This window comes from Alligator sinensis, unplaced genomic scaffold (assembly GCF_000455745.1).
Source record: "Alligator sinensis unplaced genomic scaffold, ASM45574v1 scaffold442_1, whole genome shotgun sequence".
NCBI lineage: Eukaryota > Metazoa > Chordata > Crocodylia > Alligatoridae > Alligator > Alligator sinensis.
The window spans coordinates 3,792,629-3,816,007 of record NW_005841829.1 but is presented as its reverse complement, the minus strand read 5'-3'; the positions used below and the strand labels follow the sequence as shown (position 1 = coordinate 3,816,007).

At 41.1% G+C, this 23,379-nt stretch overlaps 1 protein-coding gene across 3 annotated transcripts in view; it reads left to right on the top strand.

Moving 5' to 3' along the window:
• CAPRIN1 (cell cycle associated protein 1) overlaps window positions 1-23,379 on the top strand; it is a 42,163-nt gene that overhangs the window by 4,053 nt on the left and 14,731 nt on the right. For 2 of the 3 annotated variants that reach the window (XM_025195794.1, XM_025196012.1), the window contains exons 3-13: window positions 6,017-6,255; window positions 6,376-6,458; window positions 10,447-10,584; window positions 11,207-11,259; window positions 11,349-11,435; window positions 18,954-19,109; window positions 19,482-19,590; window positions 19,962-20,023; window positions 20,561-20,671; window positions 21,205-21,354; window positions 23,004-23,154. In XM_025195794.1, the coding sequence (XP_025051579.1) occupies window positions 6,017-6,255; window positions 6,376-6,458; window positions 10,447-10,584; window positions 11,207-11,259; window positions 11,349-11,435; window positions 18,954-19,109; window positions 19,482-19,590; window positions 19,962-20,023; window positions 20,561-20,671; window positions 21,205-21,354; window positions 23,004-23,154 (1,339 nt within the window). The remainder of the gene's footprint in view (window positions 1-6,016; window positions 6,256-6,375; window positions 6,459-10,446; window positions 10,585-11,206; window positions 11,260-11,348; window positions 11,436-18,953; window positions 19,110-19,481; window positions 19,591-19,961; window positions 20,024-20,560; window positions 20,672-21,204; window positions 21,355-23,003; window positions 23,155-23,379) is intronic. The other variant, XM_025195948.1, reaches the window with a different exon arrangement.

Here is a 23,379-nt window from a genome sequence, read left to right as displayed (position 1 = left end):
AAAGAGGTGTGTGTGTGAAGTGATTAGTCCACAATTGTCATGATGGGAGTTCTCCTGAATTTCAGTGGAGTACCTACTGCTGGATCAAATGGCCTCTCAAATTTGGATATATATCTCCTTGACTTTCTTTTTAGGAATGGTTTCTTCTGTTGACAGGGAAAAGAATCTACTCTGGCAAGTAAGTGCTGTTGGAGATGATTTGAAATGGCCATGCCATTAATACAAGATTTTTCTGTCTGTAAGGATCCTGCTTAGGGTGTTTGTGCACGTGAGTTTAGAATCTTTTCACTAATGTCAGCTGGTCTAGGCCTGCAATCTGTATGTCCCTGAGTCTTCCACCTCCCCTCCCCCCAGCCCCTCCATAACCAAGGATACAGGGCAAAATAGTTATGACCACATCTCTATACTTTCTAACTTGTGAGGCTAAGCATAACATCATCTCCCTTGTTTCCATTTCATCAAGTCACATTTAAAATATATAAAGTTGTTTTAGGGACAGCTTTGTCGTGTTGTCAGACTTAGATTTGTTTAAATTATTTTCTTTCAAACTTTGGCACATTGAAACCTTCCTGTTTAATGGCTGACCCTAAACTTTCCATCTGCACATTGTTTCTGTCATGTGAACTTAATCCAGTATATTTTTTCTGTTTCTTGAGCACCACTTTAGGGACTGTTTCTCCCTATGGAGGTTCATCTCGACTAGGTCTTGTTGCTTGAATTATACCCAGATAAAATTTCATTTGTTAGCACAGTCTGGAACAAGCCTAAAAAAGAACTTCCTTGGACTCCAAAAAGAGGTTCTTCTTGAGATTGCACTTTTCCAGGACCTGTTTAAGGAGGATAACATTGCCAGTAATGACAGTGCCTGCTGTGTTTTCATTTGGCTATATTCAGTCCTTCAGAGTCAGGTTACTTGTAAGAAGCATGGCACTGAATCCCTGTCTTTTCAGGCAGGGCACATCTCATCTTCATTCTGGGGGTGACTCGTGCTCATTTTCATTCCTTAAATGGGGGAGAGTAAAGAAATTAATCGAGGGTCTTCTGACTTGTCAATTGTGAAAGCATAGGATGGGTTTGATAGCATGTATGCACAGCACTATGTGAAGATAACCGTTCAGAGCAGATTGGTAGACGCAGCTAAACAAGTGTATGTGCTTCTGGGAAGAGTCTTCATTCCGTATCTCTGTGTTAGAATGTCATATGATCAAATAAGGTTGCAAACTATTTCTGCCACTTAAAAGAATGATATTACAGGTCTTGACAGAAAATGCCTGTGTAGTGTATTAGCACGTGGGGTTATGCCTGCTTTCTCTTCTGTCAGGAAGCAATTAGGTTGTTCACAGGATAACAGCAATTACTTTCATGTACTTAGAACAGTCTAGCAGATTAACTCAGGAAACCTTTGTCATCTTTGTAGAGTAGCAGAATTCTTCAGCAATAGCACAGGTGGCGTTTTCCAAAGGTAGGCATGTTACTAGTAATACACAGCCCTGTTTTCAATGCTAAAGTATTAGACCAAGGTCCTTGCAAGACGCTGTCTTCATTTTTCTTTTCATACCTGTGCTAGCCAGGGTCGCAGGGAGGATCAGGGCAGTACAATTCACAGGACAGAGAATTGACTCTGAGTGAATCTGTCTATATATCAACTGATCTTCCTAATCTGTCAGATTTACTCTCTACCTCACATCTCTTTTTTTTTGATTTCTTGGAAGTTGTCCGGCTAAGATCAGCAGGTAGTGATTGTTCCATAAAGATGGAAGAAACCGTTATAGAAAAAAGGCCCTTTATGGAATTGGTACGCAGATCAAAGTGGAAGAACTTTTGTCCATCTGTGCTTCACCATTGCAAGCTTCTGTTTGCAAGGTTATAGTCTCCATCTCCAGATATTGAGCCTCACCATTAATTAATGTTTTCATATATTAGCTGCAGCTTGGAAGTCTCAATTAAAACACAAACTATATTCCCTCATATCACATGTCCATTAAGGAGCCTTCACAATGCTGGGGCCTTATTGTAGTTTTACACATCCTGTGGAACCCCATTTGAACCTTTATGTTCATGCTCTTTTTTTTTTTTCCTACCTCATTCAGACCCATCTTCCTGTTGCTGTTCCTTGTTTCTGGAAGATTAGCCGATTTTAAAAAATAATGATAAACATTCTTTATATTTATTTGTATGAACAACAAAGTGCTAAGATAACACCCTGATAAGTGTGGTATCTCTCCATTTAAAGCAGTCAACCAAATTCTCCACTTTATTGAACCACACTTGGACATGGGATAAACCAAATGCCATACTGCAGATATTTCCAGAGCTTTTACTGTTATTTAGGCCATAGTTTTTGACACAGACATTGTGAAAATTGATAAATTTGAAGGAAGCCTATGATTGTTACAATGCACTGTGCTGCTTGGGTAGAGGGGAAAATTCATAGAATCACGGGAAGTGGAATTGAGGGCATTACGCCTCCGGTCTGTAACCCTGCTGAAGCAGTGTTCCGCAGTAAGGAAAGATGAGGGTATTGTTTAGCTATTGTAATTGTATAGGGTAAATGTATTTCGTTTCCCTTTGTTTCTTGAAGAATATTAGGTAATGGAGCAGTTAGCTAACATAAAGATAAATTTCAGCTGCTACATGCTGCTCAGATTTTTTGCACTTTGAGGTGATGCCCTATTTATTTTATCCTACTGCTCATGATAAAGCGAGTGTTGCTGCACTCATATGTTGGAAGCATGAGGGCCAGAAGGCTGGCAACAGGTGGAATGGTCAATCTCAATGAGCCCAAAAGATGAGCTGTAAGCACATTCATAGATGATGTGGCCAGCCATCTGAACTTGAGCACCACATCTACAGCCAGCATCATTGGAGAGGCTCCAAGAGTGCATGTTCACCCTTATACCATCCAATTCCCGTTCTGAGACGGTTAAGAGCAATCCAGGCTCTGCAGGGCAGCTGCCATCTGGCGTGGCAGAAGCTGGTGTTGGGGATGAAGCTCTTCAGCTTCAGTTCTTGTGCAGCAGACTGCCTGTTCCACTGATGGGAGGTGTGACATGCTATCTGTAGATTGGGTGAGCTTACTGGAGAAAAGGTTCTGAGCCTTCAGGCACTGTACTTGGTTTAGTGGCTTGTGGCTACTAGGCTGGAGTGCAAAGAATGGTCCGGATCTTGGGCTTTGAGGCTTAGGGCCAGGGTAGCAGCTTGTTTCCAGATATTTTAGGGAAGGCGGGATGGTAAAGACTGGTAAGCAGTCAACTGGAGTTGGCATAAGGCATCTGATAATAGTCCTCATGATGCTGTTGAGGCTGGAATCCACTAACTTAGCATGTGTGCTTTGGCCCCATACTGGTGCCCAGTGCCCAGCAGGAGCATACATAAGTGCTAAAGTGGAGATGCAAAGTGTTTGGAAACTTGCACCCCAGGTAGTGCATAAGGACCCCAGGTAGTCCCCAGGTGGTGGATAAGAGCTCTTCTGCTGTTAACCTTTACTTTGGATCCTTTCCAGATGCTGACTGTGTCCAATTTGACTCCTAAATAAGTGACAGTGTAACAACGATCAAGAGTCTGGTTTCCAGTCTTTACTTTTCTTTCTTCACTTGGTGGTTACTTAGGTGGAAGGATGTTTCGCTGTTTTACTACTGTTGCTTCTGCGGTCCCATTTATATGCAGAATTGGAGGGGTGTTGACCTTTTGTACAAATGTGGAAAGCACTCTGTAAGAAAAGTTAGATAAAAATTCACAGTTAATTGAATCTTGTGGTGATGTACTATGAATTAACAGATATTCTAGCTTCTGAAGGTATGTTGGTATATTTGGTTAGTCCTAAGGCAACTTCTGGGAATGTGTTTGGAATGTCTCAATTTTGGAAAGAAGTGGAATTACTATATGGATTACAGCCTACTGCATTATTTTATTTGGCCTAGTAAGCTGATGTACTATTTGGAATGTTTCTGCAATCACTTAAATATCCTTATTCCTACTTCTCTAGCAGTGTTTTTTGCTGCTTGAATTTTCCAAGATTAAGGGTATGTAAAGGCAGATACTGAGGAGAAGTTATTTGGAATTGAAGTTGAGAGATTTGCATTCTTTATTGATCTTTCTGTTGAATTCTTTAAGCAATGAAGGAACTGAGTTGGGGAAGTAAAGCCTCCTTGTATATAATTTCATCTGCAATTTCCCATGTCTTTAAGAAGTTAGAGCTTTCAAGAGGTTTGGACTGTTTGATCACATCCTAATCTGTGAATAGTCACTGAATCAGCTTATAGGTAAAATTTGAGTAACTTTCCATCCTATAAGGTATAGGGTCGTTATGTATTTTTAGAGCTTGTCTGCATGGGAGAAGTTTATAACAAAAAATCTAAGGTGTGTGGGGGGGGGGGAAATGGCTCTTCCATTACCTTTTTTGGCTTGGGGGGGGTTGGGTTTTTTTGTGGTTGTTGCAGAACTTAATGTTGGATGTTGAAGACCCTAACCACCATATTTACTCATGTTACCACACGCTCACCTTGGGCATGTCTACACATGACACTGCGTCGCTGTAGTAATGCACTATGGCGATGTTTCTGCAGGCAAAAACCATAATGCTGCCGCTACAGTGATGTTGGGGCTAAAACTAACTGCGCTGCCAGCACAGTGCAGTACGGGCTGCTTGGTGCACAGTAACAATGGTGCCTTAAGGGCATGTGTAGATGTGCCCCTTTTTTCTAAAATTAACCCTCCAAAATTGCAGTGTGTGTCTTGAGGGAGGAAGCTGATTTTCTGCCCAGAATTGGAGCCTGGAGTTGCTGTAAGATTGCTGCCATCTTCTTTACTTCTCTTCCCTTCAGCAGCTGCATGACAGAAGGCCAGGTTTAGGTAGGGGTGCAGTGGTGTGGGTCATATCCCTGTTTGATTCCTGCTCCACCCAAAGTTTTAAACATACTGTCCTGTAGCATCAATGACATTTCTATTCAGGAAGCACTGATGGAGCTTAATCGGTTTGATTTCATGGCTCTTTATAATCTACCTGATTCTAGCGAACTGCTCTTCACTCCAAAAGTATTTAAGATCTCTCTTTCAATGGTCTGGATGTTCTATTAAGCAAGCTATCCTTTGTTTGGCAGTTTTACTGCATTCTAACTACTCCTGGTTTTTATTCTCTTATCTCACAGCCCTGCAGACTTTCCTTAACTCTTTTTCAAAATCCTATATCTATCCATTGAGTTCAGGCTTCTGCAGTGGCTATAGTTTCAGCTTTTGTCTGAGCAGGAAAGGGAGGGGGGAGTGATCTGAAGGTTAGGCTCTGTCTCTGCTCTATGTGGCCATAACTCTGAAAAAATATTGCTTTCTTCATTCTGTCTTCCTAAAAACAAAGTGTGTGTCTTTTTTGGAGGCATGTCATATACAGGAAAATATGGTAAGAGGTTGATACCTTGAAATTGGAATTACTTCCAATGTTGTATTTGTTTGGTTTTTTTGTTTGTTTGTTTTGTAAACAGCAAAATTTAAATCTCAGGCTTTTAGGGATAACAAACACTGTGTGTGTATGTGTGGTGGCTTTTCAGAGGGATGTGCATCCAAGTCATTCCAAAACTGTGATATAATTAGGAGGGATTGCTGTTGGGGGTTGACTCTTCAGCTGTATCATCTGCAAGGTGCAAAGTTGGCAGTCACAATTTAAGGCTGTTTTCACTTTGTTCAGCAGATCACTAACCAGAAGACTTACTCTGTATACCATTAGTATGTATACAGACATGCTCCCATCCCTATGATGCTTTTTTCCTGAAACATGGTTCCTATACCATTCAGCTCCAGCCTTTGATGTGTCTGATTTTAAATTCTGTATATACAAGTGGGCTTATTTTATAATCCCACAATAGATGTGTAAGGTTATTCAATAATGTTGGTAAATATTTTTTTTTCCTTCATATGCTATATGAAGAATATCTTTGGGTAGAATGTCAAAACTCTAGATTATCTAACTGTATCCAGTGCAAATTCTGGTTTACATAGTTTAAAATTTCCCTTTGCTTATGAGCAGATCCAGAAAACAATAAAGAAGACAGCTCGCAGGGAACAGCTGATGCGAGAAGAAGCTGAACAGAAACGTTTAAAGACTGTACTTGAGCTGCAGTTTATTTTGGACAAATTAGGTGATGAAGAAGTGCGCAGTGACCTGAAACAAGGATCAAATGGAGTGCCAGTACTAACAGAGGAGGAACTGACGATGCTGGATGATTTTTACAAGCTAGTTGACCCTGAACGGGACATGAATATGAGGTAGATATATTAAGTAACCTCACTACAGTCCATATTCAGCATTTAATTTATTCTGGTTATCTGAATTTTGATACTTACTGAGAAACTTATTTATGCTTCTATTAATAAACATCTTTGAAGGTTGAATGAACAATATGAGCAAGCATCCATTCATCTGTGGGACTTACTGGAAGGCAAGGAAAAACCTGTTTGTGGAACCACCTGTAAGTATGTACTGCCTGTTAAAGATTAGAGCTTTGAACACCAGAAGAAATCCATACTAAATATATGAATAGCTATTGCATTACAATCAGATACCATTCAGTAGAGTTGTAGCAGCAAGAATTGTTCTTTTCTCCAGATGAGTTTCAGTTATGCTGTAACTGAATAATTAAATGAAATATTAACTTACCACATACTGCATTTGGTACTGACATAACTTTCCTCAGCATTTACCCAAGTCCCTTCTTTCTGTTCCTTCAGCAATATTTTGGTAGTGATAGTGCTGAGCAGCAATTTTTTTTTCTTTCAAGAGAACTGTGGGTTGGACAACAAAAGTTTTTAACAGAATGTAGTAAATTAGTAAAGGCTATAGGAATGACTTCATCTTGTGTCTGTTTTTTGCAACAGCTTCATGGATGGTCTACCTTTTGCAACTGTTAAAATTAGATTTAATTAATTGTGACTTTTTAGAGCACACTGTGGCCTGATGTTTTTTGCTTTGTATAATTATTATTATTATTCCCTCCTGGTTCCCTCAAATGCTGAGCTGCTGCTCAGCCGGGGGGGAGCCTGTGCACCTACCTCAGCCTGCCCTGCAGGCTGCCCATTCTACCTGGTGACAGATGACAGTAGTGCACAGGCAGCCCTGATTGGCTGACCCAAACTGCCCGCAGCATGCTGTGAGGATTGAGAGGGCTCCATGCTTGGCTGGAGCAGTAGAGTCCCAGCCAAGTGACATGCTGTCTCCCTGGACTGGTGGAGGGAGTTGGGAGTAAAGTTGGGAGCAGATACTCTCATGGTGTATTTTTACAAACAACGTTGTGGGAAGAAACTTAGTTTTAGAATAGTTGTGGTTTGGTACATAAAACAAGGCAATAGCAAGGAAATCAATCTTAGCAGATACTTTTATCCACAGTTGCTACTTACCTACAGTTAAAATTTGTTCTCTGTACTTTCTTCATAGCAAATAGATGTGGTGTTATTGCAGTTGGGATAATTGTTCCTAGTGTTCATGCGCACTTTTTAATACTATCCAAGTGACAAATTATTTCTAGTTGTAGTAGAAACAGTATTTTAAAGGACAACAACTGGATGCTATGCTTTTCTGCAGTGGCCTGGGAGATGCAAACATTCTTTCAGAGCTTTTTGGATATGAAAGCACCGATTTTGAAGCTGCTTATTTGATTCTTTCATTTTTCATACACAAGAGGGAGAAACCTCTAGTATGCACAAAAAAAAAAGTATCCTCCCAAACGTTTGCACTCAGTACCTGGAGCAGCAAGCCTCTGAAAAATAATTAGTTTGACACAAGTCATTCAAAGGTGTCTTAAGATATTTAAATCTGCCAGTTTTTTCTTTGCTCTGGATGAACAACAGAATAATACTTTCAGATTTTCCTTCCAGTTAATTTTAACTGAAGTCTTAACTAAGGTTGTAATTGAAGAGATTAGTTTATAATTCACCATAGTTTTGTTATAGGTTACAGAATATTTCAGGTTAGGAGTTGTTTAATTCACGTGCAGGGTTCATTATGACAGCAGAGGTATCTCAAATTATTATTACCATTCCTTTTTAGCTAACTTGTATGCAACAAATCTCTTGGTTGTAATAAATCAATAGGATAAAAACTTGTCAAGAGTATATTGCAAGATTACTAGGCCCAGCTGGCCCTGATCATTGGATTTCTGGCCTTACAGTAATGTAGTCATTAGTACTTTAAAGACTTCCTGGCACTACTGAATTGACTCCATTGCCCTGAGGCAGTACTGCCTTAGCATAGAAATCTTGGACTTGTAGTTCAGGCTCTAATAGTGCTCCTTGTTCCTGTTTTCACTAACACTGCCTGTTACACTAATGAACAAATTAAGGGCCTGATTAACCACTACACTTTAGTTGCTTTTTGAATTTACATTAACTAGTTCTTTCATTGTGCTGTTTTGTGAACTGGTGTATCAGTGAATGTCTTCATAAGCTAAAATTTTAAATGGCATAATATTCTAAGTATTGTCCAATTACTGGAAATATCACAGGATGGCATACTTTGACATTTTTAATGAAAAAAAAATATATGCTAATAGTGAGCAAAAACCAAAGAAACAAAAAAAAAAAATGAGTTAAGCTTAAGAGTGTACACAAGTAATTGACAGGGATGAGGTAAATTTACAAATCCATGGAATTCAAGTGAATTTAACACTTACTTGAATACAAAGAGGTGTGAGATTTTTCCATGTTGATACCCAAATAGCCTTAATTCTGTTCTGTAGTAATGTTGGACAGTGAAGGGGAATATCTTCTTATAAATGTCCCTTTTAAAAAAAAGTTGGCTGACTATAATCTGGAACTGCAAATGCTAAAATGTTTAGTTACTATGGCATCACTCCAGGGTAGAACAGAATTTGGTAACTAATATATCCTGTTAAGCTTGGTTGCATGATATCCGTTAGGGCTGTGTGAAGCTTTGGTTGCTGATTTGTTTTGGCAAAGTTTGGGTTACGTTTTGCGGCCAAATCTCTGAATCGAATCAGGAGACCCTTTAATCTCTGATTCGATTCAGAGAGATTCGACGACTTGGACATAGACGCAGCTTTATATGTTGTAAATATCTCAAGGTAACAGACTTCATTAACGCTGAGATGGTGGAGTGGATCGATCCTCCCACAGGAGTGCAGGGTGGTCCCCAGCATGCTCGGCAGTGGACCCAGAAGTGGACCAGAAGCACTTCTGGTTCATTTCTGGGTCTGCTGCGGAGCACATGGAGGACCCCCTCCCCCTGCTCGGTGACTGGTGCCTCCTGGGTCTGGGGGGGCACCCGAGGTCCCCCTGCGGTGGATTGCAGGGGGGGCGTGTTCCCCACATGCTCCGCAGCAGACGTGGAAGTGGACTGGAAGTACTTTCGGTCCACTTTCAGGTCTGCCACCGAGCACACTGGGGTGGGGCAGTCCCCCGTGTTCCTGTGGGATGCTCCATCTGCCCCACCATCTCAGCTTTCATGAGCTGTGCCTGGTACCTCAAGGTATGTAGAAAAAAAATTTAAAGCTGTGTCTGTGGCTGAATCACTGATTCTGCAAATCAGCTTTGAATCTTCATGTTGGGATTCGGCTGAATCGAATTGGGACAGTGATCTGAATCAGCAAGTTGAATCACTGTCCCCCAAATCGGGCCGAATCCGAATCGAATATGGCCCGCTCCACGCACCCGTAATATCCCTTATTCTGGAGTAATATACAGTGCCAAACTTGAATACAGAGGTAAGGTGGTAGGTTAATAGATATGTTGCATGTTAAAAAATCTTTTAGAAAAGTTAAAGGTGGAAATTTGTAGGTCAGGTTTTCCAAACTACTGTAACCCTATTTAGCTCAAGTCTGCATACTTGGAATGTTTTTATTACCCTTCAGCCTAATACATTCCAGAACACTTCCACATACGTATGCTGATTCAGACCATGAAAATCAGCACTTAGCTACCATACATGGATCATCAATCTTCTTTGATCGTCCTCTTAGGAGCCTAATTAGCCAGTAATACTGCCTTGTTAGCCTCTCTAGAAGTAGTGGACATTTTTTGTTGTCGTTAGGTGGTCACAACTTTAATTTCAGGTCTCATTTATGCTTGCACTTATAGCTGAATCTGTCTTGAACCACTTTTAGGGAAGTTAAAGCTTAAAATGGTTTATAAAATGCTTCTGTTACATATTTAGTTTGTCATCATTAAGTAGTTGACTTAAGCTATCAGGACCTGTGGATTTGAGTAATATACTAATCCCATGCTAATAATTTTGCTCAATCCTCCATGATTTTAAAACTCAAAATTAATTAGCTGGACTTCTTAAAGTAATCTTTTTCTTTCATAATGCACAGGCTGTTGATGAAGATTTAAAGAGAACTTGTTTCACTAATTATGTCTAATAAATTATATGGGGTTTTGGTATAGGAAGCAAGAAAACTAAAGTGATCTTCAGTCTATTCTTGATGAGTTCTTTTTGTCTTGCAGACAAAGCTCTGAAGGATATCGTTGAACGCATTCTTCAAACTAATTATTTTGATAGTACCCACAACCATCAGAATGGATTGTGTGAGGAGGAGGAGGCAGCTCCTGCACCTGCAGTAGAAGATCCTGTAGTAGAAGCTGGTAAGTATATAAACCTCTGATTGGTTTAGGTCAGCTGTGATCATTATTCTCTGGGATCCATAAGAGCAAAGGAAAAATTATAAATATGGAAACAGCTTAAGCTCTTACATCATTCATTTGAGAGAGCCAGGATATATATACATATATAAGTAAAAGATTAATATAAAGTGCAGAAATAATGTGATTGGTTACGTACCAGCAGTTAAACTGCCAATTTGTAGCAGCAGCTGGGTAAGGCATAGCCATAATGGAACCTGTATCGGGTAGGCAAATGTAAGAAGGATATCCTTCAGGTAAACTAACTAAAACATGCTACAGAAGAGGGAATCCATGGTGACTTAAAGAGTTTATGTGAATGTTTATATTGGCTAAAAATTTATAGTCAGCTTATCCTTTCTTTTCTAGTCTTCTCTAAAGCAAGACATTTAAAAAAGTTGCAATTCTAAAATCAGACAGATAAGGTAAATATTTATTTATCAAAGGAAGGTATATTCAAAATACTGGGTATTGGGGACTACTTTTTCTCTTCTGATTTTAGTTTTTCACCCACTCAGTGCCCAAGCCAAAGAGGTCTGTAACTTGTTCAATTTGATGGATCTAAAATGGTGTCTCTTCCTCTTAGAACCTGATCCAGTGGAAGAATACACTGAACCAACTGAAGTTGAATCAACTGAGGTATTAAATCAGTAGAAAGATTGTGGTCACTTTCTTTGCTTTAATGCTACTTTCCTTTACTTTTATGCCCTTTCTCATTTTTATTTTAGTATGTAAACAGACAATTCATGGCAGAGACTCAGTTCAGCAGTAGTGAGAAGGAACAGGTAGATGAGTGGACAGTTGAAACGGTTGAGGTAAGAGATTTTGTGTTGCAGGTAAAATTGCAATCCCTGTTTCAAATGACACTCAGATCTTTCAGCGTTCTCTTAAGAGGCTGTAACACAAAGCTAATGGTTTTTAAACTTTTGCTGACTATATTCACATTTTCTTAAATTCTGTGCGAAGCTAGAGGGCATCTAAAAATTAGAGCAGTAACTCTCAACCAGGGTACCCAGGGATGCCTCAGGATACTTTGAAGTGTGGCACAGGGTGTGAAGGGATAAGTGAAGGTCAGGTGTAGTCCCTGCCTGGCCATGATATTATCTCCACTCACCCACTCAGCCCTTCTGCAGGGGGCCCCACTGTAATAAATAGAATAGTTGTTGAAAGGGAGTGTTGCTTAATTTACAAAACTTGTGGAGGAATGCTTTGAGTCTACAAAGGTTGAGAACCACTGAATTGGACTGCAGTATGCAGCTAGACCTCAGTGAGGAAGTTTATTTTAACAGTTCAGGAGCAGCTTGGAGAAGTGGGGTTTCAGAAGTAGAAGAGATATTAAGAAATTTTAAAATTGATTTTGAGATCGAGTCTATGTAGAATTTTCATGCTGTTACACAGATGCTGACAGCACTGTGGAGTTGAGTAGTATTGTGCAGTTTTATGAGGGGAAGGAGAAAATTCCACATAACTCAACCATATCTCCTTGGCTGACCCACAAGTTACACTTGGCCCCAAAATAGATGTGTCCATTTACTGCACGTATTTCTATTCCTATTCAGTTTTTTAAAGGGAAATACTTAAAAGAAGTGTTTAAGTTCTTCATGGAAGTTGTTGTAAAGTACAGTTAAGAACATGTTTATCTTTGCCAATGTCTATCACAGCACTTGATCTGATAGGGTTTATTAGATGTTCTAATTCATCACATATGTAAGGAATCTACTGTTATATTGAATGGGAACTTGAATGAAAAATATGTAGTTACATACTGTCGTCTCCTTCATAACTGCTTGATTCCTGAGTTGGAATTGTGACTTGAGTAATCCATTTGAAAAAAAAATGAACCAAGTTCATTTCAGTGTACCTGAAGGTGGCGAATCTCACGGTTCATCTTGACTTCTTTCAGAAGCAAGTTCCAGACTAAATTTTTTTCCCCTTACTTCCATGTTGTGTCTTTAGGCTATTTAAGCCCTGAGGTAAATACAAGAGAGCAGCCATCCAAATTCTGCATCTGAAGACTAACTGAAATTTGTGGTTTTGAAGACCACCAATAAATGTAATGAATACTTAGAAGTTTCACATCCATTCTATCTGTAGTTATTTTCTGTATGCATTGCCAGTGCTGATTTTGCCATGTCATAGCACTTAAACACTATTCCCGTACTATAACAATAATTAAAATATTAGGTTGAATTATTTAGAAAAAAAAATTATGTAAAGGGTATTAGAAGTGCATCTAAGAAGAGCATTATAAACCCAGGTCATTTAGACTTAAGATTATATTTTAAGACACCAGATATTAATTTATTGGAACACACTTGAATACTCAGAGAACACTGAGTTGTACTTATGTTGTGCAATAACTATATTAATATAATACATGAATTAAGTTTGTAGATCCATGTTAATCTATTATCCACAGATATTAGAAATATCAAACTGATATTCTTAGAGGCATTCTTCTTCATATTTCTTTTTCTTTGTGTGTCATTAGTGGCCATAAGAAACTATACCTTGGTTTCTCCGTCCCTCACAAATACCTATCCCATTAATGTTGATAACTGGTTACTTCTTGTTCAGCTGCTGGTGAAGACACTTACATTACAAATAATTAAAGAAAAAAGGTGAACATTATTACTAAAATCTCTTCAAAGGCTACGTGTTACACAAGATGTTTTCAAGACTTCTCTAAAATTAGGTGGCTTAAAAACAAAATGCCTGGTCTAATGTTTATGAAGACCAAAAAAAAGTTTGAGTTAGGTGCTTCATTGCTTTTAAGAACCAACTTTTTAAGAATAATTGAAACTAATGAATGCATTTGTACATTCTCAGGAAATGTACTGTGTGCCCAAAGGGCAAATGCTATAATTTGGGGGAGAATTTTTATTTTGTACATATCCAAATGGCTGGATTCCTGCTTTGCATATAAGATAAGATCAATATAAATCGTAGAACTCTGACTGGCACTTCCACAGGGTTAACAGGTGCTGTAAAAACACAGCATAACACATATCAAATATCCATGGATAAGGCAGGCAGCTATTTCAATGATCTAAATGGCATTGTTTTTTTGCTAAATCCTATTTCAGTAGGAATTGGAAGGTTTAACCACCCATTCCATGTTGGGCAATTTAATTACCAATTTAATTGCAGCTATATGGCTTGGTCTCTACTTACTAGGCTTCTGACCATGGTATTGTAAGTATAAAAAAAAAAAAAAAGTGAGGGTAATATAAATTGATATGGTGGGTTTTTTGAGCAAGGAACAGCATTTGAGTAGCTTGAGTAATTTGTTGTGTTCTGTTAAAGGTTAGCAAGCTGTTGCATTTGACCCAGGCAATCTCCACTGAGTTTCAAAAAGATCGTCCGAGGTTACCCTGTCAGTTCTATCTGATCTTTGCCACCTGACCCACCCTTTATACCTGATGGAATATGTGCTTTGGGGCACCAGAATGGAGGCAGGGTAGAAGAGGCTTGGACTTCTGACTGAAGCTACACAGACCAGAGCAGGGGCAGGATGGTGCTGCAAGAGGAAGTGTCATTGCCAAAAGCCAGGCTAACACTTCCCTGGCCCCACAACTACTGCAGGTTGACATGGCAAGTGAGGATCCACAGATATTAGAAACAACTTTCTCTCTAGAAACACTATAAAAACACTATAAACACTATAGAAAGGATGTGGTTGTGGACTCTTCATCCTTGGAGGTTAAGACCCGGCTAGAGAAAGTGTTGGCTGGGATGATCTAGTTGGGGATGGTCCTTCTTTGAGCAGCGGGTTCGACTAGATGACCTCCTGAGGTCCCTTCCAGCCCTAATTTTCTATGATTCTGTGATGGTGGCTGCAGAGCCAGGGATGACCATAATGCCTGCCACTACTTCTTGCAGCAGCAGTTGTGCCCTATGCTCTGCTTTCAGCCTCCATTCTGCCACCTACCTTTACCAAATGCCCAGGGTTTGCATGCTACATAGTAGCTGCTTTGTAGCATGCATGCTGTAGGTTGGTCCATCTCTGTCAAAATTCAAAACTAATATTGTGAGGCATATGTCAAAGATAAACTAAATTCAACTCATGCAGTCACATTTGGTCCTAGCTCTTGAGTTGACCCATGCCACACCAGCTCAGCCCTGTGTTTGGGGCCCAGGACATGCGCCATACAAGGTGTCTGCTCTAGGACCTGCACTGCATGTGATACCCACATGGGACTAGTCTTATCTGTTCCATTCCCTGCCCCCCTACCTCACCTCCCTTAAGCAGTATGTCAAGTCTAGCACCTGCTCCAACCTGTCCAAGGCACAGGTCCTGGACTGGCTAGAGGAGGCACTGGATCTGGCATGTGGGGGTGGGGATGGGTATGTGGGTCCCCCTCATACTGGATGCAGTGTCCACTCTGGCCAGTCCAGGACTGTGGTGCCTAATCCAGCTGATCTGCAATTCACAGTGAACATTGCACCTGCTCTAAACTGGCTAGAGTGGATACTGTGTGGCTTTCATCCTGATCTAGCTAAAGCAGGTGCCACATATGGTGCAGAAACAGACTGGCTGAAGCAAATGCTGGGGTGCTGCTCACCAGATGAGTTTGACACCCCTGTTTATAGTATGCATGCATAAGGAGACAGAATTTTGCTGCTTGTTCAGCTTTGCCATTGAACTTACTGATGTTTTCTGTCTAAATTGAATATTTGGCTAACTTCCTTTTCATGCAGGGGAAAAAACCTGTCAAATTATCTCTTGGATCACTTCAGTTGGCTGTAGTCTGTTCCAAATCTTGATGTATTAGACTTATTAACTGCATAATTTGCCTACAAAGTTTTTTAAGTTTATAGAGAAAATTGGTTCTTGTCAAAGCTTTTAAATTGTTATAGGAGACACATTTGCATTCTGAATAATTCTTCAAAGTGTGTTTCAGTGTTTAATATCCTCTCACAAAACAGCATTGCAATCTTTGTTACATTTTACACAGAATTAGCAGCAAATAAGAATTGGGCTTTAATACATATTTCCTTTTTGCCTTTTAAGGAGATCCCAGTAACTGGGATGCCTGACATTGTGACCTGGCCACACATCTATTCAATTAATGGCGTGATAAAATGAGGAATGAGCCACAAAGGTATTATACATGTGTGTAATTACACACGTGTAACTTTGTGGCTGGTTCCTATCATGCCTTTAATTGAACATGTGGCCAGTATTCCCAGTCTCTGGAGCACACTGGAGCCCTTTAAGATTCCTGTGTGCTTCAGAGACTAGGAATGCTGGTCAGCTAACTGGAGCTCCCAGCTGGGGGAGCACATACAGCCATGCTCTTGCATTTATCAGTGTCATACTCCCCTCCACCCTTTGCTCCAGGGTTATTTGTGATGTGAAGAAATGTTGATGTTCTAAGTTTCCACCTGAGGACAATACAGCCTCACAAAACTGGTGATAACTTTGTTAGGGGAGGTAGAATTTGGTCATTAGCTTTAAAGTATATTAAAGCACTTTTCATGTTTTGTGCACAAATGTCGCAGAACAAGTATTTGATAGGAATATTTGTTTACTGTAGCAGAAGTATCTAAAAGTTTAGCAACATCTGAATAGCTATTTTGAGTTCTGGAAATGCCTAGGCGGTTGCTGAATTTATGTGAATTACTAGTTTCAAACATGTAGTAACTTTTTGTAAAGTTAGTGACTTTTAAAAAAATTTTTATTTATTTTTCAAACTACCAGATTTACCTGAATCCAAGATGACTTGGAATTTAAGGTAATACCCTCCTGGCCAAATAATTAGATTCTGAACATGGAACATTTAGTAACTTGTTTATAGTTTTCCATGTCTAGAATCTATTTTTGGAAGGTTGTTTTAAATTTGGTCTCCCCATACCTTTGCCCCGGGGGGGCGGGGGCAGGGAGTAAAGTGGCCTGATTTCCTACCTGAGGTAACAGGTAGGTTATTTAGATCAACTGAGGTGAACAAAGCAGTTACCAACTAACTGGAAACTGTCTGTTCCCCCTGTCCATTTGCCTTGTCTTTCTGCCAGTCCCTTGTAGCATAGTGATGTGGGGGTTAATGAGACTTGGGCCCTGGGTGCTGTCTTAGGAGGTGGGCACTGAAATAGAGATGGGGGGGGGTGTCTCATGCCCCCATTCCCCTTCTTCCCCCTGCACATTACATTCCCTACAGAGGGAAGTGGGAAGAGCAAAGCATGCAGTGGTTGTGCGCAGTGTAGGAGTAGCAGCTGAAGGTTTGCTGTTTTCGGGGGTCGGGGAGGAGAGAGATGTCACCTTATTTCCACTGAAAATCAATGTTAAATGGCTGCTTGACATACATGTTGTCACTTTTTTTTTTTTTTTTTTGGTGCCATTCCCCCCACAGAAACAAACCTGTGGCAGCTGCTTCCCCAGCTGTGCCCTAACCCCACCCCCCTGCTGCTTGCCTCCTTACCTGCACCTTGCCTTCTGCCTCTCCCCCATAGTTTTATGTCTCCTAACTACCCCTTCCCCCATGCCTGTGCCCCCCCCCCCCCCCTTTTGTTACCTGCCACCACTTACTTTTCCCTTGTAGCTCTGACTCAGAGTCCCTGCTCTGGGCAGGGAGCTTGGAGCACATGCTGCCTTCAGCCCCAGCCTGCTGTAGCTATTGAAGCAGTGGCAGCTGCTGCTGTGAAGCCAGGGCCAGAGCTGCTTTTGCCACTGTGTGGCCAGGCTGGGTCCAGAAGCAGCACATGCTCCCTGCATTGGTCCAAAGTAGGGCCCAAGCCAGAGCTATAACAGAAAGTTAAATGGTGGTGGAGGGGAGATGATAGGGGTGGCAGGGGAGTAGAGGCTGTGTGGAGGGCAGGTGGAGTGGGAGGGTGGCAATAAGGATCAGTAGCTGTTGGGGATATGTGGCAGGGGGAGGCCCCTTGCTTATAATTGAATCCAGGATGAGGGTTTTCTCCCCATATTGAATGGGGGTGGGGAACCTTGCCTTGGTTTTGAGTACATACAGTATTTGGGGTAGCTAAACCATTAGATTTGAGTAGGAAAAAAGGAACCCAAATGACAGAATTGGAGATTAACGTTTAGTATAGAATTGAATTTCCTCTGTCCTTTAAGCGTGATTCAATGACAAAACATCTTTTTGTCTTATACACCTACATTGCAAGTACGATTGTGTATTCTTTTTCTGTCGGCAACATTTTCTTGGAAGTCATTTAAACACAGATTCTGGACAGGTTGGCAACAGAATATATCCCCAGTGAATTTTTGTGAAGGGCTTGTTATTGCATTTTGCACCTTTGTCAAAGGCTGTAGTCTAGAAATGTCCTGAAGACCAGACTTCCCAGCCTCTGTTGTTTGCTGCCACCACCAACTTGATTGGTTTCAGGATGAATATATTCAATGCAACTTGCTTTGATACTGTGATCCCACATACTGCTGAACACCTGATACACAGTGCATCCAACCATTTCTACTTATTCTTCCTTTCCTTTCTTACTGGAATACCTCTGGTAAATCCTGCCTGTCACTTTTCAAGTATGGTGGAGATACATGAGCATACACGGAGCATACATTCATTGTATGCTTTTGTTTGTTTTGGCTGCAGAGCAGATTTGAGCCTGCTGCTTGACCATTGTAACTTGAATCTCGAAACTTAAATGGCTTAACTGCACCTCTGTTCCATTCTCAAAATATTTTGGTGTCTGTTCAGAGACTGGAAATCTCTTGATGTAAATCAAATCAAAGGGGTTTTTCATCACTTGTAAATTCATCGAAGTAGCTATTCCAGAGTAGTTATTCTGGAATTGCTCCTTGGATTGCTACTGCTATTCCAAAATTGAATGTTAATTTCTGATTTAGTGAATTAATTAACTTTGGAAGAAAACACAGACAAAGGTGCTTGTATAGAAAGTGATTCTGGAATAATTATTCAAGAATGCTAACTTTAGTGAATTTTAGTCAGTTCACAAGTGTAGACAAACCCTCTAAGTCTGTTCAACAAACAAATAATATAAACAATGTCTTGCATTTATTCTGCCAGCAAAGTAGTATAATCTCATGGAGGTACTGGATAATGTTTAAAGTTACTAAAGCTTTTATCACAATATCGTTATTTAGTAAATAGTTGTCTGATAAAAGCAATGGAAATGTTCAAAAAGTGTGGTTTAATCACCAGTGTAGGCAATCTATAAGTAATAGGAGCTCCATTGCTAGCATGATCGTAGAAGGATACAGAATGACTCTCCACCAAGTCTTTATTTATCAGCATGTACGAGTCCTTTTTCAATAAAGCTGTCAATATTTTACTTATTTTTATGTGATATTGTTTCAACCTGCGTGTAGCTGTAACTGAGTTGATTCTCGTTTCTCTTGCTAGGTTGTAAATTCACTCCAACAACAAACACAGGCTACTTCACCTCCTGTTCCTGAACCCCATACACTTGCTTCTGTGGCTCAAGCAGACCCTATTGTTAGGAGGCAGCGAGTACAGGATCTCATGGCACAGATGCAAGGCCCATATAACTTCATGCAGGTGTGTAGTTGCTCCATGATGTCAGTTAGTTTAAGAAACAATGAAGAAAATTACTTAAATTACTAAGACATGCAGAAAAACTTGTTATATATTTAACTGAGCCAAATAGTAAGGTGCAGATTAGCTGCTTGCATTTTGCTCTTCATTTAGTTTGGCAGCTTTCAGCTGCTCAGTGACTTATGCCTTATAGTTGTCAGCTAAAATCTGTAATTTGGGGGTTATGCTGCAGGAATTTTTCATATCTTAATTAAATTTAAATATTTTGTACAAGTCTAGCAATCTTAATTTTGGACCTAATCCCTTTGCTCACAGATCTATAATTTAGGCACTCAGAAATGTATTAAAAGTTTGAATTTTGTTTTTTTCTTGTAGGACTCCATGCTGGAGTTTGAGAATCAGGCTCTTGATCCTGCCATTGTATCAGCACAGCCCATGAATCCAGCACAAAATTTGGACATGCCGCAAATAGTTTGCCCTCCAGGTTTGTAATGGTAAATCATAAAACTGCATCTTGGGGGAGGCTTGCAAAACGTAAACTAGAAATGCCTCAAGTCTTGCTGTCTGTAAAGTTTAAAATTGGGGGGGGGCGGACATGATAGGTTTTGCCTTAGCTTTGTTCTCTGAAACAACAGCTTCAATTTTATAAAGTAACTTAGACTCAGACAGATGCACAGCAAGGAAAATAGCCAACTAACTGTTTAAAGTTAGGCAAAGTTGTAAGAACAGGAAAACAGTGTCATCAAATATTAGGTGTCAGGCAACTTAATTGGTAGGGTGGTACACTGCTTTATTAATACTGTGTAGGGTCTCTCTGAAACACTAATTTATGTAATCAAATCACTATGTTTGCAGTTCATGCTGAATCAAGACTTGCCCAGCCTACCCAGGTTCCTGTGCAGCCGGAAGCTACGCAGGTAAGAATATTCTCAGTAAATATTTGCTACATCTTGAGTTGGATTTGTTTCCTTTAATTGTTGAGTATTGGTTTGTAAGGAGTTGATCAGAAATCTTTTGTTCTTCCATTTAAGACTTTTATTACATTTATAAGTGTCTTGGCTGCTTCTTCACTTTTGGTGTGTCTAAACTAGATTAGGGTTGAACTAAAAAGAAAGTTTTTTCCATTGACGGGGCAGGCTGTGGACATAGCAGTAATTGCCATGGCTCTCAGAGCAGCAATAATTAACAGAGAGACCACTCCCTGTCCCCTCTTCCCTCTACCATATTTTCTACCATACAAGTAGAGAGCCCTTTTCCTTGCATATAATGCTCACCCCAATTTTCCCCACCTGTTTTTCAAGGGAAATGTACAAGTTTATATGTGATAAATTACAGCGTTATTGGATTTCTTAACAGGATATTTATCACAAGCGCAAGTTCTGCCTGATTGTGTGTGTTTAGTGGAACTTGAAGGAACTTATGCTATATTTTTTCTTTCTTTTTTTTTCTGGCAGGTCCCTTTGGTTTCTTCAACAAGTGAGGGCTACACAGCATCGCAGCCCATGTATCAGCCTTCTCATGCAACAGAGCAGCGGCCACAGAAAGAATCAATTGACCAGCTTCAGGCAAGTTGTATGATTTCATCTTGCTGTGGAAACCCTGTACTAGCTCAGTCTTCAGGTCTGGAAAAGGCTAGTGTTTATCCCTTTTGAAGATAGTTTCATAATTTTAAAATACTAATTTTAGGTATCAAATGATAGGGGCTCTTCATTTCACCCTGTTTATAGCTTCAGTCATCTTTGGTCAGATATTGATATTAAACTGGGTTATCTGTTAGCTGAGGAATAGTAATTGTTGTCAGTCTACCACCTTGTGGAAGAACAAATCTAGCTCATGCACATGTATGCATTGAAGAAGGAAGAACATGTTATTGACCTTGTCTAGTGCATGTCAGATGAGCTTGCTTTTAATTCTGTTCAGGCTCTTTTGTCCTTGTGTGTTACAGATATTGGTAATAGCTCAGTTAAAGTAGGAGTCATCTGTTTATCAGTAGAAACATTTTTTTAGACCCCACCTATAATTTGTACCAGGGTAATGTGACATCAAATGCTTTGTATTAGTCAAGAGTTGCTAAGATGCACTTTATTTCCATTGATAGGCTTCAATGTCTTTAAGTGCAGACCAGACACCAGCATCTTCATCAATTCCCACTGTATCCCAGCCTCAAGTATTCCAGACTGGGTCTAGCAAACCTTTGCATAGCAGTGGAATTAATGTTAATGCAGCACCATTCCAATCCATGCAAACGGTAAGTACCAAAACTTAATACTGAATCCACTTGCTCTTGGTTAAAACCTCTTTTGGTTGCCACTATGACTGGAATTGGTTGTGTAATTGCTTCGTCGTACTTGTTACACTTGGGTCTCTCTCTGTGTGAGGATTGTATTCCAAAAAAACCTCACATAAAGTGAATTTGCATAAAGCGAATCCATTATTACATGTAATTAATAGGGATACATACCAGCCTCACTCTACTGTCTCTCTTGCCCTCCCTTCCCCCCCGCCCCCCCCATTACAAATTCAACCAGTAATCATGCAATACAATAACTGCTGTGCAGAGAAGCTGCGAGCTCTGCGCTGCAGGCAGCGGCACGTGCAGGGGGTGTGCCGTCAGGGCCGTACAGGGTGCGCTTGAGAAGCACCAAGGGGAGGGAAACAGGATGGCAGGGAACACCAGGTGCTTGCCACTCCTGGCTCTGCCCTGCTTCCCTTCCCTGGGTGCCTCTCCAGCCCAGTGAGCATGACTCAGTGTGGCTGGCAACAGTGGGGCTGCACAGAGAAGCTACGAGCTCCGTGCTGCGCTGGGTCGTGCCCACTGGGCTGTGGAGGCACCCAGGGCAGGGAACAGAAGGGCCGCATGGAGAAGGTGCTCATTTCGCACCAACTTGGCAATGTGCCTGCTGCGCAAGCTGCTGCTTGTAGCATGGGGTGAGCACCTTCTCTACTCAGCCCCGCTGCTCCCTGCTTCCTTGCCCCTGAACCTCCACAGCCCGGCGGGCGTGACCCAGTGTAGCAGGGAGCTCCTAGCCTCTCCACGCAGCCCTGCTGTTTCCAATTGTGCCAGGTCATGCCCACAGGGCTGGAGAGGCACCTGAGGCAGGGCAGCAGGGAATGGGTATCTGCTTGTCCTGTGCTGCCTTGGGGACATGTCTCCTGTGCCTGCCACTGTTTGAGTGGCACAGCACTGTGCCATGGGAGGCATGTGGCCAGGGCAGTGGGGTGCTAGGCTCTGGGAACCAGGCAGGGAGAGGAGCCAAGCCAGGCCCAGGTTCGGGGCCAGGGCCCATGGCACCCATGCATCCACCCCTTTCCCTTGGAAGTGTGCAGCGGGGAGCTGGTCCTCCCCCTCCCCTGATGAGCCGCTGGAGGCTCTGCCCTGGGCCCCAAGCACCACCTGGCTGGAGAGCAGCCCCAGCCCTGCCCCACTCCCTCCTTGCAGGGACCTTAATCCCCCTCTTCTCCCCCACTTACCTGCTGGAGCTGCCCTCGAGGCTACTTGGGGCCACGTGCATGTACTGTATGTGCACGTGATGCCCCCTGTCCCATCGCCTTCCTTCCACTTGCTCCCAGCTCCCTGCAGGCTGGAACTCTGCCAGCCTGCAGGGAGCTCATTGCCAGCTGACTTCGCATAAGATCGGATTTTTCTTGCACAATGCGAATTTCTGGCATAAATAAGGTCATCACATATAAGTGAATTCACACACATCAAATTTGCAAAAGAGAGACCCAAGCGTACCTGGTCTTTTATTACATGCACAAGGTAAGTAAGAAGTGTGGATTTTTTTTTTTTAAAGGCAGAATTGAACCAGCCAGCTATATATATTTTTTTTTTATGTTGTTGTTGTTCCCCAGCTATATATATTTTTTTTTTATGTTGTTGTTCCATTAACACTATAGGTGTTCAATATGAATGCACCTGTTCCTCCCGTCAATGAGCCAGAAACCCTTAAACAACAAAATCAGTACCAGGCCAGTTACAACCAGAGTTTCTCCAATCAACCTCACCAAGTAGAACAATCAGAACTACAGCAAGAACAGCTCCAGACAGGTAAACTTACTTTAGATAAAGCTGTTAGACAAGAAGTAAGGTGTTAAGTGGCAGATTATAATATATCAAATACCTACCAAGGGTGTTCAGGCTGTAAACTGAAAAGTGTTTGTGTCTATGGCTCTTAGTGACTTCTTGGGTAGAATCTGAAAGCATTTTAAGAATGTGTGTGCTTCTCTCAATCTATGCTGTGCCCTTAAAACTTTGCAGCAAATATACTGAAAT